Here is a 21,606-nt window from a genome sequence, read left to right on the forward strand (position 1 = left end):
CCGTCAAATGGCAGGGACTGTCTCTATCTGTTGCCGACTTGTTCATTCCAAGCGCTTAGAACAGTGCTCTGCACATAGTAAGCGCTCAATAAATACTATTGAATGAATGAATGAATGAACCTTTTGTTCACCCCTCCCTCAGGCCCACAGCACTTATGTACATATCTATAATTCACTTATTCATTCCAGTGTCTGTCTGTCCTTCTAGACTGTAAGCTCATTGTGGTCAGGGAATGTGTCTGCCAACTCTTTTGTATTTTAAAGCACTCAAGTATTTTAAAAGTGCTTTAAAAGTATTTACCTCACCTCACTGTTCTACTCCAACCCAACCCACAGACTTCACTCCTCTAATGCCAACCCACTCACTGTTCCTTTATCTCATCTCTTTCACCACTGACTTCTCACCCATGTCCTGCCTCTGGCCTGGAATGCCCTCTCTCTTTATATCGACAGACATTTTCTCTCCCCACTTTCAAAGCCTTATTGAAGGCACATCTCCTCCAGGAGTCCTTCCCTGACTAAGACCTCACTTTCTCTTTTCCCGCTTCCTTCTGCGTCATGCTGATTTGCTGTCTTTATTCACCCCTCCTTCAGCCCCACAGCACTTATGTACATATCCATATTTTTTTTATATGATTGCTATCTTCCCCTCTAGACTGTAAACTCGTTGCGTTGCGACCATATTTACCAACTCTGCAATATTTGCTACAGTATTCTCACAAGTACTTAGTACGGTGAGGTGCTCATAATCACTCAATACGATTGATTATTGTACTGTCCCAAGCACTTAGTATAGTGGTCTGCACACAGTAAGTTCTCAAAACATAGGATTGATTGATTGAGCTTTCATTTAATTGAAATTGAATATAGTTGCAGCCAGATCTGATGCTAGCATTTCAGCTGTAGAAAAGACTATTTTGAAAATATGGTTCAGCAAGCATATTATAGAATTGTATGCATGAATTAGTATTTAGTTTATGGACAATTTGGAGTAGTCTATAACTGCAAATTGCTCTGAAACACTTTTAACCTTTAATTGTGATAAAAAAAATTATTTAAATTATCAACAAATCACATCTATTCTCTACACAGTTAACACTCAATTGATGATCATTTATGTTCAGGTTAACAGCAATGGATTTAGACATGAGTTACTGAGGAGTTAAATTTTCAACAAATTTTTAAATGTATGGTATAAACCTCATGGGAGGGGACTATTGAAGTCACTTTTCTATTGATTAGTATACCGACCATTAACTGCTGTGAAGTACCAGCATAGTAAGCAGAACTCTGGGGGGTGGGAAACACTGGCAGTAGCAACATTCCACTATAAGATTTTCAATGTCCTAAAAGGTAATTGTTTTTTCAGTTCTATAGAGTCAAAATTATGTGGGTTGGGGCACTGGGCATTTTGTACCACGGTTAGAGAATTCAGTGGTTCGTTAAATACCAGGAAATGGGCTCCCATGTCAGTCATTCTTGGTTTGAAGTAATTTGTCATCTGAGTATGTTATTATGTTTATGTATAGGATTCTACTGTATTAACGACTCATTCTTTGTAAAGACTCCATAGAGGTGTGTCATGTAGTTCAGTTTTGAGCAGTCATTTATAATCACCATCATTTATTTTAAGTAATAATTGACTCAAAAATGAGCCCTGAAAAGATAAGTAAATTGGGCCAAAGGGAATATCTTTAACTTCTGACTTCTTTATTTGAGTTAAAAGTATCATTACTGGCAATAACCAGGGAAAAGAACCAAGAGAATCGAACAAACAAAATGGCTAAAACAAGTGTTTATGTGACCCTTCTGTTTACCTTTAACTTAGACAGTAGATTGGTGATCAAATTAAGAACCCTCTTTTTCCCTCCTCTAGTACTGAGTTTTTAACCTTGAAACTGTTTCACCTGCATGTTCAGTACCTTTAAAAAATAAATAAAAGGCCACAAATGCCTCACTTGAAACATGTTTGAGCTTCAAAAGCAACCTAAATAATTGGCAGCAATTGCCAGATCATTCAGCAAAATCAAAGATGAAAAGGTTGGGAAATTGAACTGTCTGTCCAGGATCCATCGTGAAACCTTGGCAAATAGATAAGGTGAAATATTTCACTTATGTTTATCACCTAGGGTAATAGGTGTGTGTTAGTTACTGTTTACCCAGTGTACATAGCCTAAGGATCTTTAGTAAATATTCAATAGCTGTCTCCTTTATTTTTTTCTCTTTTTTTTTCGTTTTAGTTGTTTGTTTTGATGCCAAGATAAACTTTGATGACAATGCAGAGTTTAGGCAAAAAGAAATATTTGCAATGGATGATAAATCAGAAAATGAACCCATTGAAAATGAAGCTGCTAAATATGACCTAAAGTATATTGGACTGGATGGAAACATTGCCTGTTTTGGTATGAAATGAATCTCTGCTTTACTAATAGCCTATATAGCTATTAATAGCTCAAAGTTTCTGCAGTGGAAAAAAGTTAATATTTGAGTGCTAAATAGATTATCCCTATTAGTAGCCAGTTGACATTCCCTGATTCATTCTGAAATGTTTTATGTGGAATTCAATAGGGCTATCACTATTTATTGTTAAATCGTTTGCTACAATTCAGTTTTGATTTCCTAAAATTATGCATTTTATCTCTGGAAACAAAGTTGATAAATCTTGTAATTGTTCTGAAATTTTTGCTTTATTTAAATAGTGTTCTTAGTGAAGTACAAATAGTAATAGTGTTTATTAAGTGCCCACTGTGTGTAAAGCACTGTTCTAAATGCTAGGGAAAAAGTACCAGAATGAGCAATAGCCAAGGATGTTGGATCCCAAAGAGCTCGCAATCTAAAAGTAAGAGGATGGCGGGGGTTAAGAGCCATGGACACATGAGGAAAGATTAAATCAAAAAAGTACAAGGAGACATGTATATATTTAATCCTTACCCTGAACCTTTTCCATTTCAATGATAATAGAAATGTAAAGTGTTTAATCGGCTACTCCATTTTATTAACAGAAAAATTGATTTCATCATTTTGATCTAAATTTTCTGAAACGGGCTTATTCTGCTGAGATAAGGTTGGGAATGTAGAAGTACTGTAATTTTTTTTTAATGTCCACAGCTTATAGAGTTTAGATTTATACTCTACCTACTTTATTGTAAGAGGCTGTGATTCTGGTGGAACCAATTCATTGCCTTGATACTGAGGTCTTAATCTTAATGGAATTAACATAAAAAAGATTTGTTGCTCATTAAATCAACAGTATCATTATATTTAGAGCCTCAGAGACCTCAGCCTGGTAGTTTGCTGTTCAATACAATAGAAAATGACACAGAATTACATGCCTTACAAAAAGCCTTACTTTGTGTAGGAGCAATAACTTTAATGGACCAGGCCAGTTACATCAGATAAACTAATATACAGTTTTCCTACTAGAAAATTTAAAAGGGTAAAACTATACTGGTGTATTTGGAACAAGTGAAAAAGCCTCTTTGTGGTTTTTTATGTTTTTAATAAATGAAATTCTTCAATTTGGTAGAAGATATTTGGCAATCAGTCATTTATTGAGAACTTACTGTGTGCAGAGCATTGTACAAAGTGCTTGGGAGAGGACAATATAAAAATATAACAGACACATTCCCTGCCCACAATGTGCTTTCAGTCTAGAGGGGGAGACAGACATTAATATCAATAATTTATGGACAGGTACATAGGTGCTGTGGGGCTGGGAGGTGTGGATGAATAAAGGGAAGAATCAGGGTGATCCAGAAGGAAGTGGAAGAAAAGAAAAAGAGGGCTTAGTCAGGAAAGGCCCCTTGAAGGAGATGTGCCGTCAATAAGGCTTTGAAGGAGGAGGGGAAGTAATTGTAGGATATGAAGAGGAAGGGTGTTCCAGGCCAGAAGCAGGATGTGGGAAAGAGTTTGGCAGCAAGATAGACGAGATCGAGGTACAGTGAGTAGGTTGGCATTAGAGGAGCACGTGTGCAATCTGGGTTGTAGTAGGAGACTAACAAGGAGAGGTAGGAGGGGACAAGGTGAATGAGTGCTTTAAAGGCCACAGTAAGGAGTTTCTGTTTGATACAATATTTGCAATTTTAGTTGCACCAGAATTAATCAGTCCTGGGTCAAAGGTCCATCATGGGAATTGAAAGATCAGTAAAAAGTGAAGGACACTTCCAAAGATATTTTGTTGAGGAATTATTTGGTGTTTCAAGGAAGATATGTTCCAATCTGAGGAAAGTGATTAAGCTTGAGATACCAGAAGGGCAAGTGATCAATATAATTTTAACAGAAATATAGAAATATAGTTTGGATATTTTAGAAGTCCCTTTATTCACTTCTCCTTTCTCTAAATCCTAGTGGAACAATAAAGTGTGCAAATCTCAAGAAAGGGACATTTCTTTCCAAGAATCTGTTGTCAAGTTGTTGTTGTCCAACATTTCAGATCCTAATGTAAAAGAAAAGCTAGTGGTACTTGTGTGTTTTTATTTTTTATTTTTGGTTGAATCATATTTTATTTTTTTGTTCTTTGGATGAAAAATGTGGCTCTTGCCATTTCAGTGAATGGTGCTGGTCTTGCAATGGCTACGTGTGACATCATATCTCTTAATGGTGGAAAGCCAGCAAACTTCCTGGATCTTGGTGGTGGTGTAAAAGAGGCACAAGTATATCAAGCATTTAAGTTACTCACTGCTGATCCTAAGGTAACTCATTTAATTGTGAGGGATACTCTATTGCTTTCTAGTACTATCTGATTCCTGGCCAAATATGAGTCAGCTCTTCTATAATATAGTCATTAATGTGCTTTAAGAATTTCACTTTTAGGAAAAGTCATGTTGAAGATTGCACACTGTGTCGTCTGCTGCAGGGTATGTACACCACTGTTTCTTCCAATAATGCATTGTGTTCTATCCAGAACAGATGTGTATTATCTGAAGATCTTGCCTTAATTTTCCATTGTGTTACTAGTAGTTATGTTTATTGAGCACCCACTGGGTGCAAGGTACTGTGCAAGGTGCAAGCCTGGGCTTGGGAGTCAGAGGTCATGGGTTCGAATCCCGGATCCGCCGCTTGTCAGCTCTGTGACTGTGGGCAGGTCACTTAACTTCTCTATGCCTCAGTGACCTCATCTGTAAAATGGGGATTAAGACTGTGAGCCTCATGTGGGACAACCTGATTACCCTGTGTCTATCCCAGCGCTTAGAACAGTGCTCTGCACATAGTAAGCACTTAACAAATTCCCAACATTATTATTATTATTATTATTACTGTTCTATGCACTTTGAAAATACAAAACAAGCAAGTGACACAATCCCTTCCCCCAGGGGGCTTACACTCTATTGCAGGAAACACACATGCAAATATTTACAAATAGGGTAATCAAAGGAAGCAATTGGATATAAATAAGTGCATCTGAGCTGGAGTATGTTGGTATGCTTATATTACTGGGAACTAATTGGAGAAGCTTGCAGGAGGAGGAATTTTAGGGGAGGGTATAAAGTGGAGTGTGGTTTGTCAGATTTCTGGAGGGAGGGAGGGAGTTCCAGAGGAACAGGATGGACAAGGGGACAAAGATGGGAGAGGAAAGCACAGTTAGGTTAGTTTTAGTAGAGTGAATGTGTGCTGTGGAGAAATGGGTGAAAGGTGTATATGTTGTAATGATGCTTTTGTGAGATGGGCAAGTTGATGGAGTGCCTTGAAGCCAAGTTTGAGAAGTTTTACTTTGATTCAGAGGGATATGGGAAGCCAGGGGAGGGTGTTGCAGAGTGGAGCAATGTATAATTCCAAGAAGATGGTCCATGCAACAAGTTGTGATGTAGATTGGAAGGGGAGACTGGAGGCTGTTACAATAGTACAGCTGTTTAGGTGGACAGGAAGGGGTGGATATGGGACGTATTATGTAGGAAATAGCAGAATTGGGAGATAGCTTGAATGTGAAAATTGAAAGATAGAGGAGTCCAGGGTGACACCAACGAAGTGGGTTTCTGTGAGGGGGAGTATGATGGTGTTACCAATATAGATGAGAAAGGAGGAGTGGATTTAAAGGGGGAAGAGAAATAGGTCCATTTTTTGATTGTTTGAGATGCTGGTGGGATATTCAGTTGGAGATAGTCTGAACGTAAATGGAGATGGTCTCACCTTTAAATCGCCAAAATCCGCCCTTTCCTCTCCACCCAAACGGCTATCTTACTGGTACAGGCTCTAATAATATCCCGGCTGGATTACTGTGTTAGCCTTCTCTGTGATCTCCCTTCCTCCTGTCTCTCCCCGCTCCAGTCTTTTCTTCATTCCACTGCCCGGCTCATCTTCCTGCAGAAATGCTCTGGGAATGTCACTCCCCTTCTTAAAAAACCTCCAGTGGTTGCCTATCAACCTCCGCACGAAACAAAAACTTCTCACTCTAGGCGTCAAGACTCTCCATCACCTTGCCCCTTCCTACCTCTCCTCCCTTCTCTCTTTCTACTGCCCACCCCGCACACTCCGCTCCTCTGCCGCCCACCTCCTCACCATCCCCCGTTCTCACCTATCCCGCTGTCGACCCCTGGGCCATGTCCTCCCGCTGTCCTGGAATGCCTTCCCTCACCTCCGCCAAACTAATTCTCTTCCCCTCTTCAAAGCCCTACTACTTCAAAGCTCACCTCCTACAAGAGGCCTTCCTAGACTGAGTTTCCCCTTTTCCCTCTGCTCCCTCTGCTGCCCTACCCCCCCTTCATCTCCCCTCAGCTAAGCCCCCTTTTCCCACCCTTTCCCTCTGCTCCTCCCCCTCTCCCTTCCCCTCCCCTCAGCACTGTGCTCGTCTGCTCAATTGTATATATTTTTTATTACCCTATTTATTTTGTTAATGAGATGTACATCCCCTTGATTCTATTTATTGCTATTGATTTTGTCTGTCTGTCTCCCCCAATTAGACTGTAAGCCCATCAATGGGCAGGGAATGTCTCTATCTGTTGCCAATTTGTACATTCCAAGCGCTTAGTACAGTGCTCTGCCCATAATAAGTGCTCAATAAATACTATTGAATGAATGAATGAGAGGTTAGGGCTAGAGAGATAAATTTGGGAGTCATTCTCATAGAGGTAATAGGAAAGGCCATAAGAGTGGATGAATTTCTCCAGAGAGAATGAGCTCACTGTGGCAGGGAATGTGTCTGTTTACTGTTGTACTCTCCCAAGCACTTAGTACAATGTCGTGGACACAGTAAGCACTCAATAAATACAATTGAATGAGTGAATGGAAAGCTAAAATAGTTTTACAGGATTCCCTCTATAAGAGCATGGGTGAAGGCACAGTCAGAGAGGTAGGAGAACCAGGTTACTACTATATCTGCAAAACTGAGGCTTGCTAGGGTTTCGAGGAGAGTTTAGCCCTTTGGACTTCACTTCAGTGAGATGAGTGGGGACCTCAGAGAATGCAGTGTTCGTCAACTGAAGGGATCCAAAGTTTGAATGTTCTGGATTACAAAGGGAGTTTGTGGAGAAGGAATAAATGTGGTGTGGGTACAATCTGTTCCAGGAGTTGGGATAGTAATGGGATCATGGAGATGGAGTGGTATTTGGAGGGGGCTGTGGGAATGAAAGTGGACTTTTTTTTTTTTAGTATTGGAGAGACTTGAGCATGTTTGTGGGCAGAAGGGAAGGAACCATCAGAGAGTGCAAGGTTGCAAATAGTAGTGAGGTGATAGAGGAGTGTGGGGGTAAGTGATTTGAGGAGGTGAGAGGAAATAGGGTTGGAGGCACAAGTAGAGGGGATGTATCTGGAGAGCAGATGGGACACCTTTTGAGAAGCAGCTGGGAAGCAAGGGAAAGATTGAGTGGGGGCAATGGAGTGGTGATGGAGTGATGCAAAGACTTTGGGAGTTAGTGCCTGATTTTTTTTTTTTCAAGATTTCCTAAGAAACTAGTTGACAAAGTCATCAGGGATTTGGGAGGGAGGGATGAGACTGCAGCCTTCAGGAAAGAGTAGAGCTGGAAAGCGTTTATGAGCATGGGAGTCAGTGAGGGAAGATGAGTAGAGTTGCCGAGTGGAAAAGAGAAAGGCGTGATCACAAGATACAGTGAATTTGTGATGGCAAGAGCCAATCTGGAGCCTGGATTTCTGCCAGTGCATTGAAAGCTGGAGGAGAAGAGGAAGCGGACTGTAGGGGTCATGGAGGGATGGGCCTGATGGCATGGCACTGAAGAAGAAGGGGGCATGAGAGTCGAGGTTAGTGGGGAGAGCAGGGTTGAAGGCCTATACTTTTGCATCTAGGAATGGGAGGGTTAACAGAGAGTCATGGAGGGATGAGTTATCACATGACCATCCATACCCCAAAATAAATACTGTTCAAAAATAGCAATTCAAACTCATTGAGTTCTCATTCATAAGTGTGCCCTTTTAAAGCAATCATATTGTTTCTAATCTTCTTGATAAGCCCTTAAAACCATGTCAATAATCCTCTTAACAGAGAAGCAGCGTGGCCTAGTGGATAGAGCAGGGGAGATGTTCTTCCCCTTGATTCCATTTATTGCCATTGTTCTTGTCTATCTGTCTCCCCCGACTAGACTATAAGCCCAGCAAAGGGCAGGGACTGTCTCTATCTGTTACCGATTTGCACATTCCAAGCGCTTAGTACAGTGCTCTGCACATAGTAAGTGCTCAATAAATGCTATTGAATGAATGAGTGAGAAGGACCTGGGTTCTAATCCTGGCTCTATCACTTGCTTGCTGTTTGACCTTGGGCTAGTCACTTCCCTTCTCTGTGCCTGTTGCCTAATCTGCAAAATAGGGATTCAATGCATGTTCTCCCTCCTACTTAGATTGTGAGCACCATGTGGAACCTGATTAACTTGTATCTCTACCAGGGCTTAGAAAAGTGCTTGGCATATTTGTAAATACTTAAATACCATTATTAATTCTGTCTCATCGAATATGGCAGTATTTTATCTAATTTGATAAATCAATGTTTTTGATGGTTCCCACACCACACACAAATGCATAATTATGAAAACCTGCCAATGTTATTCACACTATATGGGTGAATATAGCCGGCACTTTTCTGGCTTCTTCCCCAGAGGAACTGAATAGTCCATTACCACATATGGACCCGTGCTTCATTTATAGTCGGGGAGCCAAGACCCAAGATGTTATGTAGTGTTCTGCTTGGAAATTTTTCATGACTTTGAATGTACAGTGGCAATGTCATTCGCAATTCTAATTGACTGGAAAAGCTAAGAATGGCCAAAACCAGAGGTTCCGGGCTAAGCGCCAGAATGCCCTAGCATACATTAAACACTGATAGGGCCATTCCATCAGAGGTACTGTCAAAGATGCCATTGCCTATCTAGAAACCAAGAGATCATAAGGGGCTAACTGCTGAGATCTAGTGATTATGTTTGTAGAGGGGGAGGAGAAGGAGCATCTTACTGTCAGCAGGACATGAGCTTGATTTGTTCCTCTACAGCTGATGATAGTTCACAATGCTCTATTCACACTCTTTTGCCTGGTTTTCAAGTAGCCAACAGCATGTTATGTGAGACACCTAGCAAGGGTCTTACATGAGAAGCAGCGTGGCCTAGTGGATAGAGCACGGGCCTCAGAGTCAGAAGGTCATGGGTTCTACTCCCGGCTCTGCCACGTGTCTTCTGTGTAATGTTGGGCAAGTCACTTCACTTGTCTGTGCCTCAGTTACCTCATTTGCAGCATGGGGATTGAGACTGTGAGCCCCACGTGGGACGGGGACTGTGTTCAACCCAATTTTCTTGTATCCACCCCAGTGCTTAGTACAGTGGCTGGAACATAGTAAGTGCTTAACAAATACCATAATAATTATTATTATTATTATGGGTGCAATTTATGTTATGGTTGCAAGGTGAAATCATCTTCATACTGAAGAACTGTACAAATGGTCACTGATAGCATTGGACTTGTTTCCAAAGTAATTCGCCCCTTAGGAAGGCGTGTGCAATTGATGCATAAGAGCATCTTGTCATCATTAATCAAATGTGAAAAAGTGTGTTCTTAGCATTATATTCAGTTGGCAGAGTACAGTAGTTTGAAAACGTGATCACTGTCCTAAAGGAACTTACCATCTAGCAGGGGTGAATGGTACAAAATAATTCACAGATAGAAGAAGAGAAAAGGAAATGGAATATTTAGATAGGTGTTTAGATAGGCTATGCTATTGATATTTACAGAAATGCTAGGGTTGGGTGTGAGTGTCTGAAGTACATAATTGGCACAGAAGTGCTGAGGTGGTAATTTGTTGGAGTGGGGATACTTCCTGAGAAGATGAAAAAATGATCAAGGAAAGTTGCCCAGTGGAGCTGTGATTTCAGAAAGGTTTTGGAGATGGGAAAGCTTCAATCAGTGGTATTGATCGAGCCCTTACTGTGTGCAAAGCACTAGGGAGAGTACGGTACAACAGAGTTAGTAGACGCATTCCCTACCCACAAGGAGCCAGTCTAGCATATTTGATGGAGGGGAGTTCTAGGCTGTAGGAGAGGCTTGAGCAAAGGGTCAGAGATGGCAGAGAACACACCAAGGTGCAGTGAATATGTTTGCTTGAGAGGAATGAAGAGTGGTGAACTGGGGGGTAATGGGAAAAGAAAGTAGATAAGTAGGAGGGAGAGAGCTGATTGTAAGCCTTAATTAAAGCCAGTGGTCAGAATTTTCCCATTGATGTGGAGAGGAATGAGTCACCTGTGGAGAAGTGAAAAGACCTCTGTGCAAAACAACATTTTAGAAAAAAACATCTGCGTAGCTAAGTGAAATGTGGACTGGATAAAAGAAGAGATAAAGGCAAGGAGACCAGTGAGAAGGCTGATGCAGTTGTGTAGCTGGGATCTGATCAGTGCCTAAAGGGTATGGACCACTTGTGTGGAGAGGAATGGGTGAATCTGTGAAATGTTGTTTATTAATTACCTTCTCTTTCTCTTTGCCCTAATCAGAGGGATAAACATTGTTTTTCGTGAGGATTCCCAGGCCAATTAAAGATTGTAAATATCACAGATATAGCACATGTAACCTCTTTGAGCTCCTTGTACCATAAAAGGCCCTGAGGAGAGATGACGGTAATAAAATACTGAACTTTTAACTCTATTGAAATATAGTTCTCAGAATAATTGAGAGACTGTGAGAGATTCAATCTACCCGGACAATGATTAGGCTTGCTCTGAAATGGCTTTCCTCTAATGTAGGCTGAATTTCAATTTTATGTGAAATACATAAAAAAGCTATCTTGGAAGAGGAAGGCACACTAACATATTATTCCCTTTTCACTGAAAAGTTTTAACCATAATTAAAAAAGAAATACCCAGACCTTCATGTTAGCTGCCAGTTGTTACTGAAAATTCTTAATAAGGGGATTTTCTATCATGTCTTATCTCTCCCATATTTGTCTTCTCTTAAACGTTACATAAGCATAGGAATGTATAATATAGTTGGCAATGAAATTTATGTATTTTTCAACAACTGCTTGAAATGCACATGAAAACCCCTGCTCTTCTGCCCACGTTTCTATAAAATAGACTATAAAAGTGTACAAAAACTGCTATGCTTATGCAAGGAACCTGCTAGTGCTCCTTCCCGTAAATATTTGACTGTAGACCCACAATAGCTTGCCCACATTAGACAACTCCAGGAGTGCAAAGCTAATTATTTCAAAGACATCGATTTTTCTTGTTAAATAACCAGTTTATTCTCTTGTATCCATAGAATCTTGCAATTATAAAATGCACTATTGGTGGTAAATGGATCAGATCAACTGATATTAACAAGTGTTTACCTGTCATATACACAGATAATTATATTGACAGATTAAAAACACTCTTGTATCCATGGAATCTTGCAATTATAAAATGCACTATTGTTGGTAAATGGATCAAATCAACTGATATTAACAAGCGTTTACTTGTCATATACACAGATAATTATTTTGATGGATGAACACTAACATTCCAGAAAAATCTTGTACGTTGACATCCAGCACACAAAAATGTTATAATTAATGTCAGATACCCAACTGAACTTTAATTTGTTTTTCTTAATTCTGTATCTTAAATGCAAATTCTTCTCTGGGGTGTGTGGGGAAAAAAAAATTCTCATTAGTGTCACAAATGCCTTTCATATGTTTGTTTTGATGCATTTTAGCCCAGTGCAGTGAAACAAAAAAATGAGCCCTGTTCTGCTCCCCATTTAGGGGTAGACCAGGCTATTGAGTCTGTCAGTGAAATACTATCTATGTGTGCAGGTATGGCTGAAAAGAATACCTGAACAGAGAGAAGCATTTATTTGCCTCACCCAGAACCAGTTGAAAATTGTCTGCTATCTTCCTGATTTTCAGAACCCTCTCCTCAAAGTGGGGGCAAAATATCTCCTCATTGCTTCCCATTAGGGTATCTTCCCTGCAAATGTGTTTCCCCCTTTCTCATCACCTTACCACAGATGCTTGGCTATCCTAGTACAGTAGCTTAGTACAGTGGTCAGCACCCAATAAGCTGTCAGTATGATTGATTAGGAATCTTGTCCTGTCATATAATACTTGATATGGCCTGAAGATGACCATTACAACACTCTTTAAGAAGCTGGATGTGACATCTTCAGTAGGTTAAGCTTCACAGACATCTGAAGCAACATGGCATAGTGGAAAGAGCACAGACTTGGGGGTTAGGGGTCATGGGTTCTAATCCCGGCTCCACCACTGATTAGCCAAGTGACTTTGGGCATGTCATTTGATTTCTCTGTGCCTCAGTTACCTCATCTTTTAAAGGGGGATTAAGACTGTGAGCCCTCATGGGACCTTGTATCTACCCCAGCACTTAGAACAATGCTTGGCACATAGTAAGTGCTTAACAAATGCCATTATTATTATCTGAAAATTTGGACCTCCATAACTGCTTTATCTACTTCAAATTTCATATGAGGCCTGATGCCTCCTTATTTCCTATCTCTGCCAATCTAGTAAAATGTAGCACATAGTACAGTATTCTATACAAATTCTTCTGGAAATATCATTAAATATGATTGTCAATATGTTAAAATCCATGCAGGCCTTTTCTAATCTGTTTTTTCTGTATCCATCCACATGTTATTGTATCATATGTCCCAGGTAGCAGAATTTGATGACAGCACTAAGTTCTTTGTTTCTAATCAATTATAATAGATTGTATATGTTGTTTTTTCTGACTTACCGTCATCTCATAGTGATGACCCTCTCCTATGATGTAATGCATAATCCTTATGGTATTATTTATCCAAAGCATTTCCATGTCAACTAATCTCATTTTATCATCACACCATCCCTGTGAGGTAGGGCGAGGCAGGTATTATCTCTTTTGGGCAAATGATCAAACTGAGGTACAGTGAGGTTAAATGACTTTTTCAGTGTGTGCAGCTGGGGCTAGAACCCAAATTTCCTGACTCCCAGCATCCTGCTCTTTCCTCTAGATCACAGTGATTCCTGTGATACATTGGCTTGTGCAGATCATTAGACTTAGAAGCGTGTGAGCCTTGATAATTAGTCCAGCATTTGGCCATAAATGTGGCTGTAGTGACTCGTGCATCTTTTGGATCAGTCAATGGTATTTATTGAGCGGTTTCTGTGTGCAGAACATTGTGCTAAGCGTTTGGGAGGAGTACAGTATGACAGAGTTGGTAGGCATGTTCCGTGCCCACAGGGAATGGATGACAGTATGTTCTATAAAATACCATTGTGCAACCTAAGTATCATACTCTTATTTGTAGTAGTAATGTTGGGAACATGTCCTTCATCTATGTTGTATTGCATTCTCCCAAGTGCTTAGTACAGTGCTCTGCACACAGTAAGCACTCAGTAAATTGATTGATTTTATTGAGCATCTATGGTGTGCAATGCACTGGAATAAGACCCTGGCAAAGCAAGCAATTTTAGGGTGTCTTTTCTAGACCCTTATATCAGTGGGGTGACCAGTTTAACCATAAATCAAGTTACTGCTTTTTCATATTTCTTCAATGCTTACTATATGCGAGGCACTGTTCTAAGCACTGGGGTTGATGCTGGCTAATCAGGGTGGACACAGTCCAAATCCCGCACAGGTCTCATGGTCTTAATCTTCATTTTATAGATGAGTTAATGGAGGCCCAGAGAAGGTATGTGACTTGTCCAAAGTACGTAGTAGACAAAGTAGCAGATCTGGGATTAGGACCCAGGTCCTTTGACTCCCAGGCCCATGCTCTTTCCCCTAGGCCACATTGCTTCTCAAACACTTTCACTGAAAGGCCTTTCACTCGTCTTTCAGTGAGAGTCATGGTTGCCTCATCAGCCATCTAGTGATCAATACTGTGGACTGACAGCTTTTCTCTAGATGAGTAAGAGTATCACACTCTAAACAGGGTATGAGGAAGATTTGTTTTTTCCTTAGGGATGATTTGTGCTCATGTAGACTTTTCAATGGAGAGGGGCAGAATGTGAATATATTATCCTTAAGCAGCGTATGCTAGTGACAGTGCTTAACACTATTCGGGAGTATGTCAGCATACTCCCACTCCTGACCATTCTGTTCTTCTTTCCATTTCCTCTAGATTCTTACAAGTGCAGGCTATGAAAAATAATAATATTGATGATGATTGCATATAGGTGTGCAACAAGCAGATAATGAGTACTTACCTCTCCTACTTCACAGGCAGGGTTATAGGGCAGTGATAAAAAGAGGTATTCATGACAGTAATTTGTCTTGTTTTAGGATGAAAAGGACAATATCAGTCCAATTTGTGTATTATTGTTAATTGAGGAAGCAGTCAGTATTGTTGGCAGGTTCATTTATACCAATATGACTGCAACTGCCATTTGGAAATTATTAAAATATAGCTCATAGAGCTCAACAGATGGTTTCATTGATAAGCCCTTTTTGTTATCTTTGTCACTGAAGTTAGTATTCATGTAATATTTATTTGGAGAGGGCTTAATTATTGAAGGGTGTAGATAAACATGGTTCCATGTCATTTAGAACCACAAAGAAATAATTTGAAATATTTTTCAAGAAGCATACATCATTTTTAAGTTATGTGAAATAAGTAAGACTTAAGTGTGTTGGTAAATATCAGTGTCTGTAGGTATATTTACAGCATAAAGGTTATGCAAATGAAATAAGCTTTAACAAATGCATTTTAGGATTAATACATTCTATGTTTCTCACCTTTTTTTTATTATTATTATTCTGCACTATACTAAGTTCAGAGGCATGAAGCAAAATGTTAGCTTGATATAGTCTACCATGATGTCTTTAATACTATATCTATGATTTGCCTAATGAACTAATGAAACTCTTGCAAGAATTTATTTTAAAATGGAATCCTTACATTTCACAAATTAAAAGCATTGCCACTCAAACGGCAAGTTTGAATTCCTAGTTTTTCAGGAGGATGATGGTAAGGGTGGAGTCTTGTGTTGAAAAGGATTAAGTGCAAATAAATTAAGGAATTAATGGTATTAACCGGTTTGCACGGTGCCACTCCGGCAAAGGTACAGTAGTTTTGAAAACAACCATTACTTTTATCCAGAATTTTATCGGCTAGCCCTTCACACAGATTTTTTTTTGTAATAGTAATAATGTTTCTTAAATGCTTATGGTGTGCAGGTCATTGTACTAAGCTCTGGGAGAGAATGCACAAGTGGGAATTAGACATGGTCCCTGTCCCTCAGGGAAACACACAATCTAAGAGATTTTCTTGCTTGACTTCTGGCTTTTACAAATAATAATTTCATTACTTCTATACATAAAGATTGCTTTTATAAACTGGTTTTCATGCATAAACTATGAATAAAACACAAGAATGCCAATGTTTCTTTGATTGGAGGTCTTTTATAGTAGTCTTGACAACGTTATGAATTGGTAGACCTTCTTCATTCCTTGTGTCTAATTCTTTGGAATTCTGAAGACCCATTGTTGGGGTCCATTTTATTGGCTGAGTATGCACAGAGATTTTGCTAAGCACTTACTATGTGCCAAGCACTGGGATAAGTATAGTTTAATCAGGTTGGACACACTCCTTAAGTAGGAGGGAGAACAGGTATCAAGTCCCCATTTCACAGATGAAGAACCCGAGGCCCAGAGAAATTAAATGACAATGCAGGTCCTTTGATTCCCAGGCCTATGCTCTTTCCACTAGGCCTGAGTAGTTTGTATTTATTTTACATACGATACAAGGGTCCAGACTTTCCAAGATATCCCTAATGGATGCTGTCAGTGTCCCAAAATTCTTTGTCACAGTTAGGTCAGAAGAACTGTTAATTCTTTATTTTCCCTTGATCTATATCTGAAAGGTTGGGCCTTTCCTGGTTCTGAAAAAAGCATCATTTTGGTGGTATTTTGAGGTTGTTTTTAAATTTGGGGTCACATTTGGTTTGACTTTTTTTTTTTAAGTTGACTTCCTGGCCCAAGCAATTCCCTCAAAGGCAGGCAGGAGAGGAAGTTTCCCTTATCTTAAGAGGGAGCAATGGGAAAGATGTGTATAGGAGCAAGCAATATTCTCTGAAGCTGGATCTGTGAGATAGGATTATAGGCCAACTGAATGTGGAAAGTCAGTGATAGGAGTCAACGGTGATACCAAGGTTATGATGTTCTGGAACAGGATAGATGGTTTTGTGAATGTGATTAGGAGAGATGAGTTCTGTTTTTGAGATTATGGTCATGATGAGCCATTTGGTGGTGCCGTCTACAGTAATGGGAGGACAAGGTTTAGGTGTGAAGATGAGTCCCGTCCTATCTTGTTTTCTCATCAAAGTAGTTAGTAAAAGGGAAGCACTGGAAGCTTCAGGAGGGAATTATATATTGGGAATAATAATGGGGAATGAAACAGAGAGGCTATTATTATTAATCATATTTATTGAGCACATTGTGTGCAAAGCACTGTACTAAGCATTTGGGAGAGTACAATATAACATCAGACACATTCCTTGCCCACAACAAGCTCAATCGATGGGGATATAATAGAATTATTGTGCAGATGAAAGAGCAGCTCAGTAGTATTTGAGTGCATATTTATTGATCACCTACCATGTGCAAAGCACTGTACTGAGCACTTGGGAGAGGACAATATAACAAACAGACACATTGCCTGTCCACAACGAGCTTACTTGGGAGAGTAGAACAGAGTTAGACACAATCCTTTAGAGATGGTGCAGACAAAAAATCATTTGCAGATAGGCCAAGAGAAAATACAAGTGGTTATGTATATGATTAAGTGCTCAAAATACTAGGGTGTGGAAGTCAAAGTATGAGAAGGTACATTTATATTAGCAAAAGCCAGCCTGAGCTTTGGATATTTGCCCCGCACACTCAGCTGAATGACTGCAGGCACACTTAGCGGCACTATGTTTTATAGTAGTAGGATTCATTAAGCAATTACTTTATGCAAAGCACTGGCAATTAGATGAGATTTAGACACAGTTTCTGGCTCAAAAGGTTTAGCATCTAAGTAAAAAGGGAGAAGACCTGACTGGTGACAGATACATACGAAAGATAAAACAATAAAAACACAAAATCAGCATGAGACAGGGACAAATGCAGACTATAAAAACAAAAAAAAATAAGGCTATTCTGACTAGAGGAATAGTTTGATGCCCAAGGCTTAGAGTCCAGTGCTCACAGCCCCAGTAACAGCCACAGCTACAGCAGTTGCCACAGCATTCCCAAAGCTCTCTATTTTATGGAGGCCGTGCCCTGCTGTTACTTGTGCCCTCACCATCACAGTGGGCTTGGTTGATGGCTGCTGGGGTGAAAAGTCCATCTGCCTCTTACATAGCTTTCCTATTTATGACCTTCAGTTGATCTATGGTATTTATTGAGCGCTTACTGTGCAGAGCTACTGTACTAAGAACTTGGGAGAGTACAGTACATCAGAGTTGGTAGACATGGGCCTTACCTATAAGGCACTTAAATTCTAGAGCATTGTCTTTCAATGTCTGTCTCCCCCAATAAATAGACTTTTCAGCTTCTTGCAGACAGGGATTGTGTCTAACTTCGTTGTACTCTGCTCAAACCTTCAGTGTCTGGGACTATCCATTTCCTAATCCTTTCTCATCTCCCTGATTTTGACCAAAGAAATCAAATACCATTATTTAAAAAATAAGGTTTTTAAAGGGGAGTAAGATAATTCTTCCAAATATATAAATATAAATATATATTTATAAAATATATATATATATATATATAAATATATCTCTAAAAATAAGACCCATCTCCTCTTTCACAGTCCTCCATGTCAGCTGCCACTTTAACTCCTGAAAGCCTACTTGACTTGAGCATCCTTGCTCTTCCAATCCTTTTTGTACCCCTCCGCTTACTAAATGTTTTTTGTGGCTCATTGAATTTCAGTTTCTTCCCTCGTTTATACCTCTCCACCACTCTGCTCAGCATTTTAAACTTCTCTGATTTCTTCCTTTAGATTCCCTTCATTTTGCCAGATACACTGTCTTTGGAGATGTAGTAGTATGACTTAGGGGAAAGAGCATGGACCCACGAGTCAGAGGACCTGGGTTTTTCCATCCCAACTCTGCCACTTGCCTCCTGGGTGGCCTTGGGCAAGGTAATTAACTTCTTTGTGCCCCAGTTTCCTCATCTGTAAAATGGGGATTCAATTCCCGTTCTCCCTCCTACTTAGATTGGGAGCCCGTTGAGGGACAGGGCCTCTGCCTAACCTAATTTTCTTGTGTTTACCCAGGAGCTTTGCACAGTGCTTAGCCCATAGTAAATGCCTAACAAATATCACAATTATTGTTGTCATTTTCCACTTTTTTCCTTTCTCCTTTCTTTGACAATGTCTCTTTTGCCCTGAACCATGAGCTCAAAGTCCCCTTGCTTTCATATTTCTTTCTCCAAGTCTCTTTTCCCACCTGTCAAAATAGGAGTAAACTATTTTAGGTTCTTCCTAGAACCATTGAATTAAAGGGATCAGAAAGGAGGAATGGAAAACAATCAGTGTGGAAGACAGCATCAAAATACAGGAAGTGTCCAACTAATCTTCATATGTAAAATAGCTAATCACACTATTCAGTTACTCTCCTCAGTTGTTTTATCTTTATCTACTATTATCAACATCTACTATTTGAAGCGAGCTTATCCTATGCAATTTTATTGACATGTTTCCTAAGCTTTGCAAATAATGGATGTAGATTGTCTTTTGAACTTGCATGTTGCATCAACACTGAACAGAATATACACCTGACATTTTTCTGTTTTGTAAGAACTTTCATTGTAAAAAAACATGATGGTCCATATCATATATACAAATTCCATTCTAAAATATCTGTTGAAACAGCATGGACTAGTGGAAAGAGCATTGGTCTGGGAGTCAGAGGACTTGGGTTCTAATCCCGGCTCTGCCACTTACCTGCTGTATGACTGTGGGCAAGTCACTTAACTTCTTTAGGTGTCAGTACCCTCGTCTGCAAAATGGGAGTTCAATACCTGTTCTTCTTCCTACTTAGATTGAGCCCCGTCTGGGACCTGATTATCTTATATGTACCTCAGCACTTAATACAGTGCTTTGTACATTATAAACACTTAACATATATCACAATTATTAAGTAATTTTTAAAATTTAAAAATTTTTCTTCAATTCCTTTAGTTTGATATTGAAGATTCACAGATTCAATGTCATTTTTAGCCAGAGATATTCGTTTAATATTTTGTATCAGAAGGTGGCAAAAAAAGGCTTGTGGGTTGGCTTCCTTGACATCCAGCGTCATGGTTAAGTATGAATAATCTAATATCTCTAACTGTTCCCCCATTATTGGCCTTTGTGGCTTACATTTTAAACCTTTATGAATATTAATATTTTCTAATTTCACAACTTTCAAGTTAGCCATCAATATTTTTATTGCTAATGAAACTCTTTGGTTGTTCACCCAATACTGACAGACCTACTGATGGTCAGTGTGACCCTAATTCCAAAAAAAGTTGTTAATACTTTGTAATCTCCTGTTTGTGCTTCTGGACCACAGTTATCAACTTTCAGTAGCTTGTCTAATAATAGCAATAATAATAATAATGGTACTCATTAAGCACTTACTGTGTGCCCCTGTGATTCCAAAAATATAGTCAGGAATCAAGTCTTCTAATATACTCTCCTAAGCGCTTAGTATAATGCTCTGCCCAAAGTAGGCCTTTGATAAATATTATTGATTTATTGTTCTATCTTCATAGCCTGTTAAAATGCAAGAGTTTTCAGAGGATCAGGACCAGGAACTTATTTTTACTACCACCTTCCTGATGCCTTTATAAATCACTGAACATGTCTGCATGGACTAAATTAAATAGGATTGGACTCACTAAAGATCTGATGGAGCACTTTCAATTTTTATAATTTTTTTTGCTAAAGTATTTGATAAGCACTTAATATAGTCCAGGCACTGTTCTAAGCAGTGGGGCAGATACAAGCTAATCAGGTTGGACAGAGACCATGTCCCATATGGGGCTCACAGTCTTAATCCCATTTTACAGATGAGGGAACTGATGTGACAGAAGTGAAGAGACTTGTCCAAGGTCACACAGCAGGTAAGTGGCAGAGCTGGGATTAGAGCCCAGATCCTTGTGACTTTCAGGCTGGTGCTCTATCCAATAGGTCCTGCTGCTTCTCCTATGATATGACCATTTTGGCCATCATGATGAAGCTTTTGGATTTTGATAAACTCAGACCAGCCAAATTCATTTTGTAGCTACCAGAATTATCAGGCCTTCTAATTGTATATGTGAAAATGTAGTGAAATTAATATTTATGGGCAATTCTCCTTGTCTTGCACTTCTTGCCTCATTCATTCTTTAAAGTTGTTTTGAAATGTGTTTTTCATTCTCATTTTTTGTGATAATTTTATTCTGATTTGGGTGTCAACTCTGTTACAATCAGTAATTTTTTTGAGAGTCATGGATATTTATCTACATTTCCAGTATTCTCTCCTGGAAATTGCCTGTTAACAGTCTTCTGTAAACTGAGCACTTTGCACACACATATTAGTTTGCATTCCCATGGGACAACTGGCACAAATCCAAGTTAATTATTTTTCCTCCAGCTTATCTATGGGTTCTTTCATTAATCGCTATCCTTAAGCATTCTGGACACATCCTTTCTCAATTTGAACTCAGGTAGAATATTTTTGAGCAAACATTTGGGGTTCTGTTCTAATACTTGAGGCCAACATTAGTAAACAGTGTACAGAAAACCCATTTGATCTTTTAACTCTTGATCCTCAGGATTTTATTTGTTCATTAATTCCAAGACAGTTTAGTATTGTCACAAAAAATCCAGCAGAGATGAGATGCGATTCTAGGTTCAGTTAATAGGTGTAATATGTACCATGCCATATTATAATATGAGCATCAATATTGTTGTTCAGAATTTACTGTTCAGAATTTATTTTGGCTGACTTGTGTCCTCTCATGATTATTTTGTTCAGAACTTGCATTTTGCCCTTGACCAAAATTATGGCCTGAATGGTAAGTAAGGATAGCTTTCAGACTATTAAGGACAGTCTTTGGGTTCATTTTGGGGGCTTCTGAAAAGAAGTAGGTCTGGTCAATGGGAGTGCAGGAACGCAGTCAATCAGGTTACAGGCAGTCTTGGCAGAAAATCAGCTTACACTTGCTAAAGCCATCAGTAGAGCTGCTA

General features: G+C 39.4%; 1 protein-coding gene across 1 annotated transcript in view; it reads left to right on the forward strand.

Moving 5' to 3' along the window:
• The window catches only part of SUCLG2 (succinate-CoA ligase GDP-forming subunit beta), a 251,627-nt gene that overhangs the window by 159,689 nt on the left and 70,332 nt on the right, over positions 1-21,606 (forward strand). Inside the window, exons 8-9 of the mRNA XM_029050832.2 lie at positions 2,241-2,402; positions 4,549-4,691. Of these exons, the coding sequence (XP_028906665.1) occupies positions 2,241-2,402; positions 4,549-4,691 (305 nt within the window). The remainder of the gene's footprint in view (positions 1-2,240; positions 2,403-4,548; positions 4,692-21,606) is intronic.

This window comes from Ornithorhynchus anatinus, chromosome X1, assembly GCF_004115215.2.
Source record: "Ornithorhynchus anatinus isolate Pmale09 chromosome X1, mOrnAna1.pri.v4, whole genome shotgun sequence".
Lineage (NCBI taxonomy): Eukaryota > Metazoa > Chordata > Mammalia > Monotremata > Ornithorhynchidae > Ornithorhynchus > Ornithorhynchus anatinus.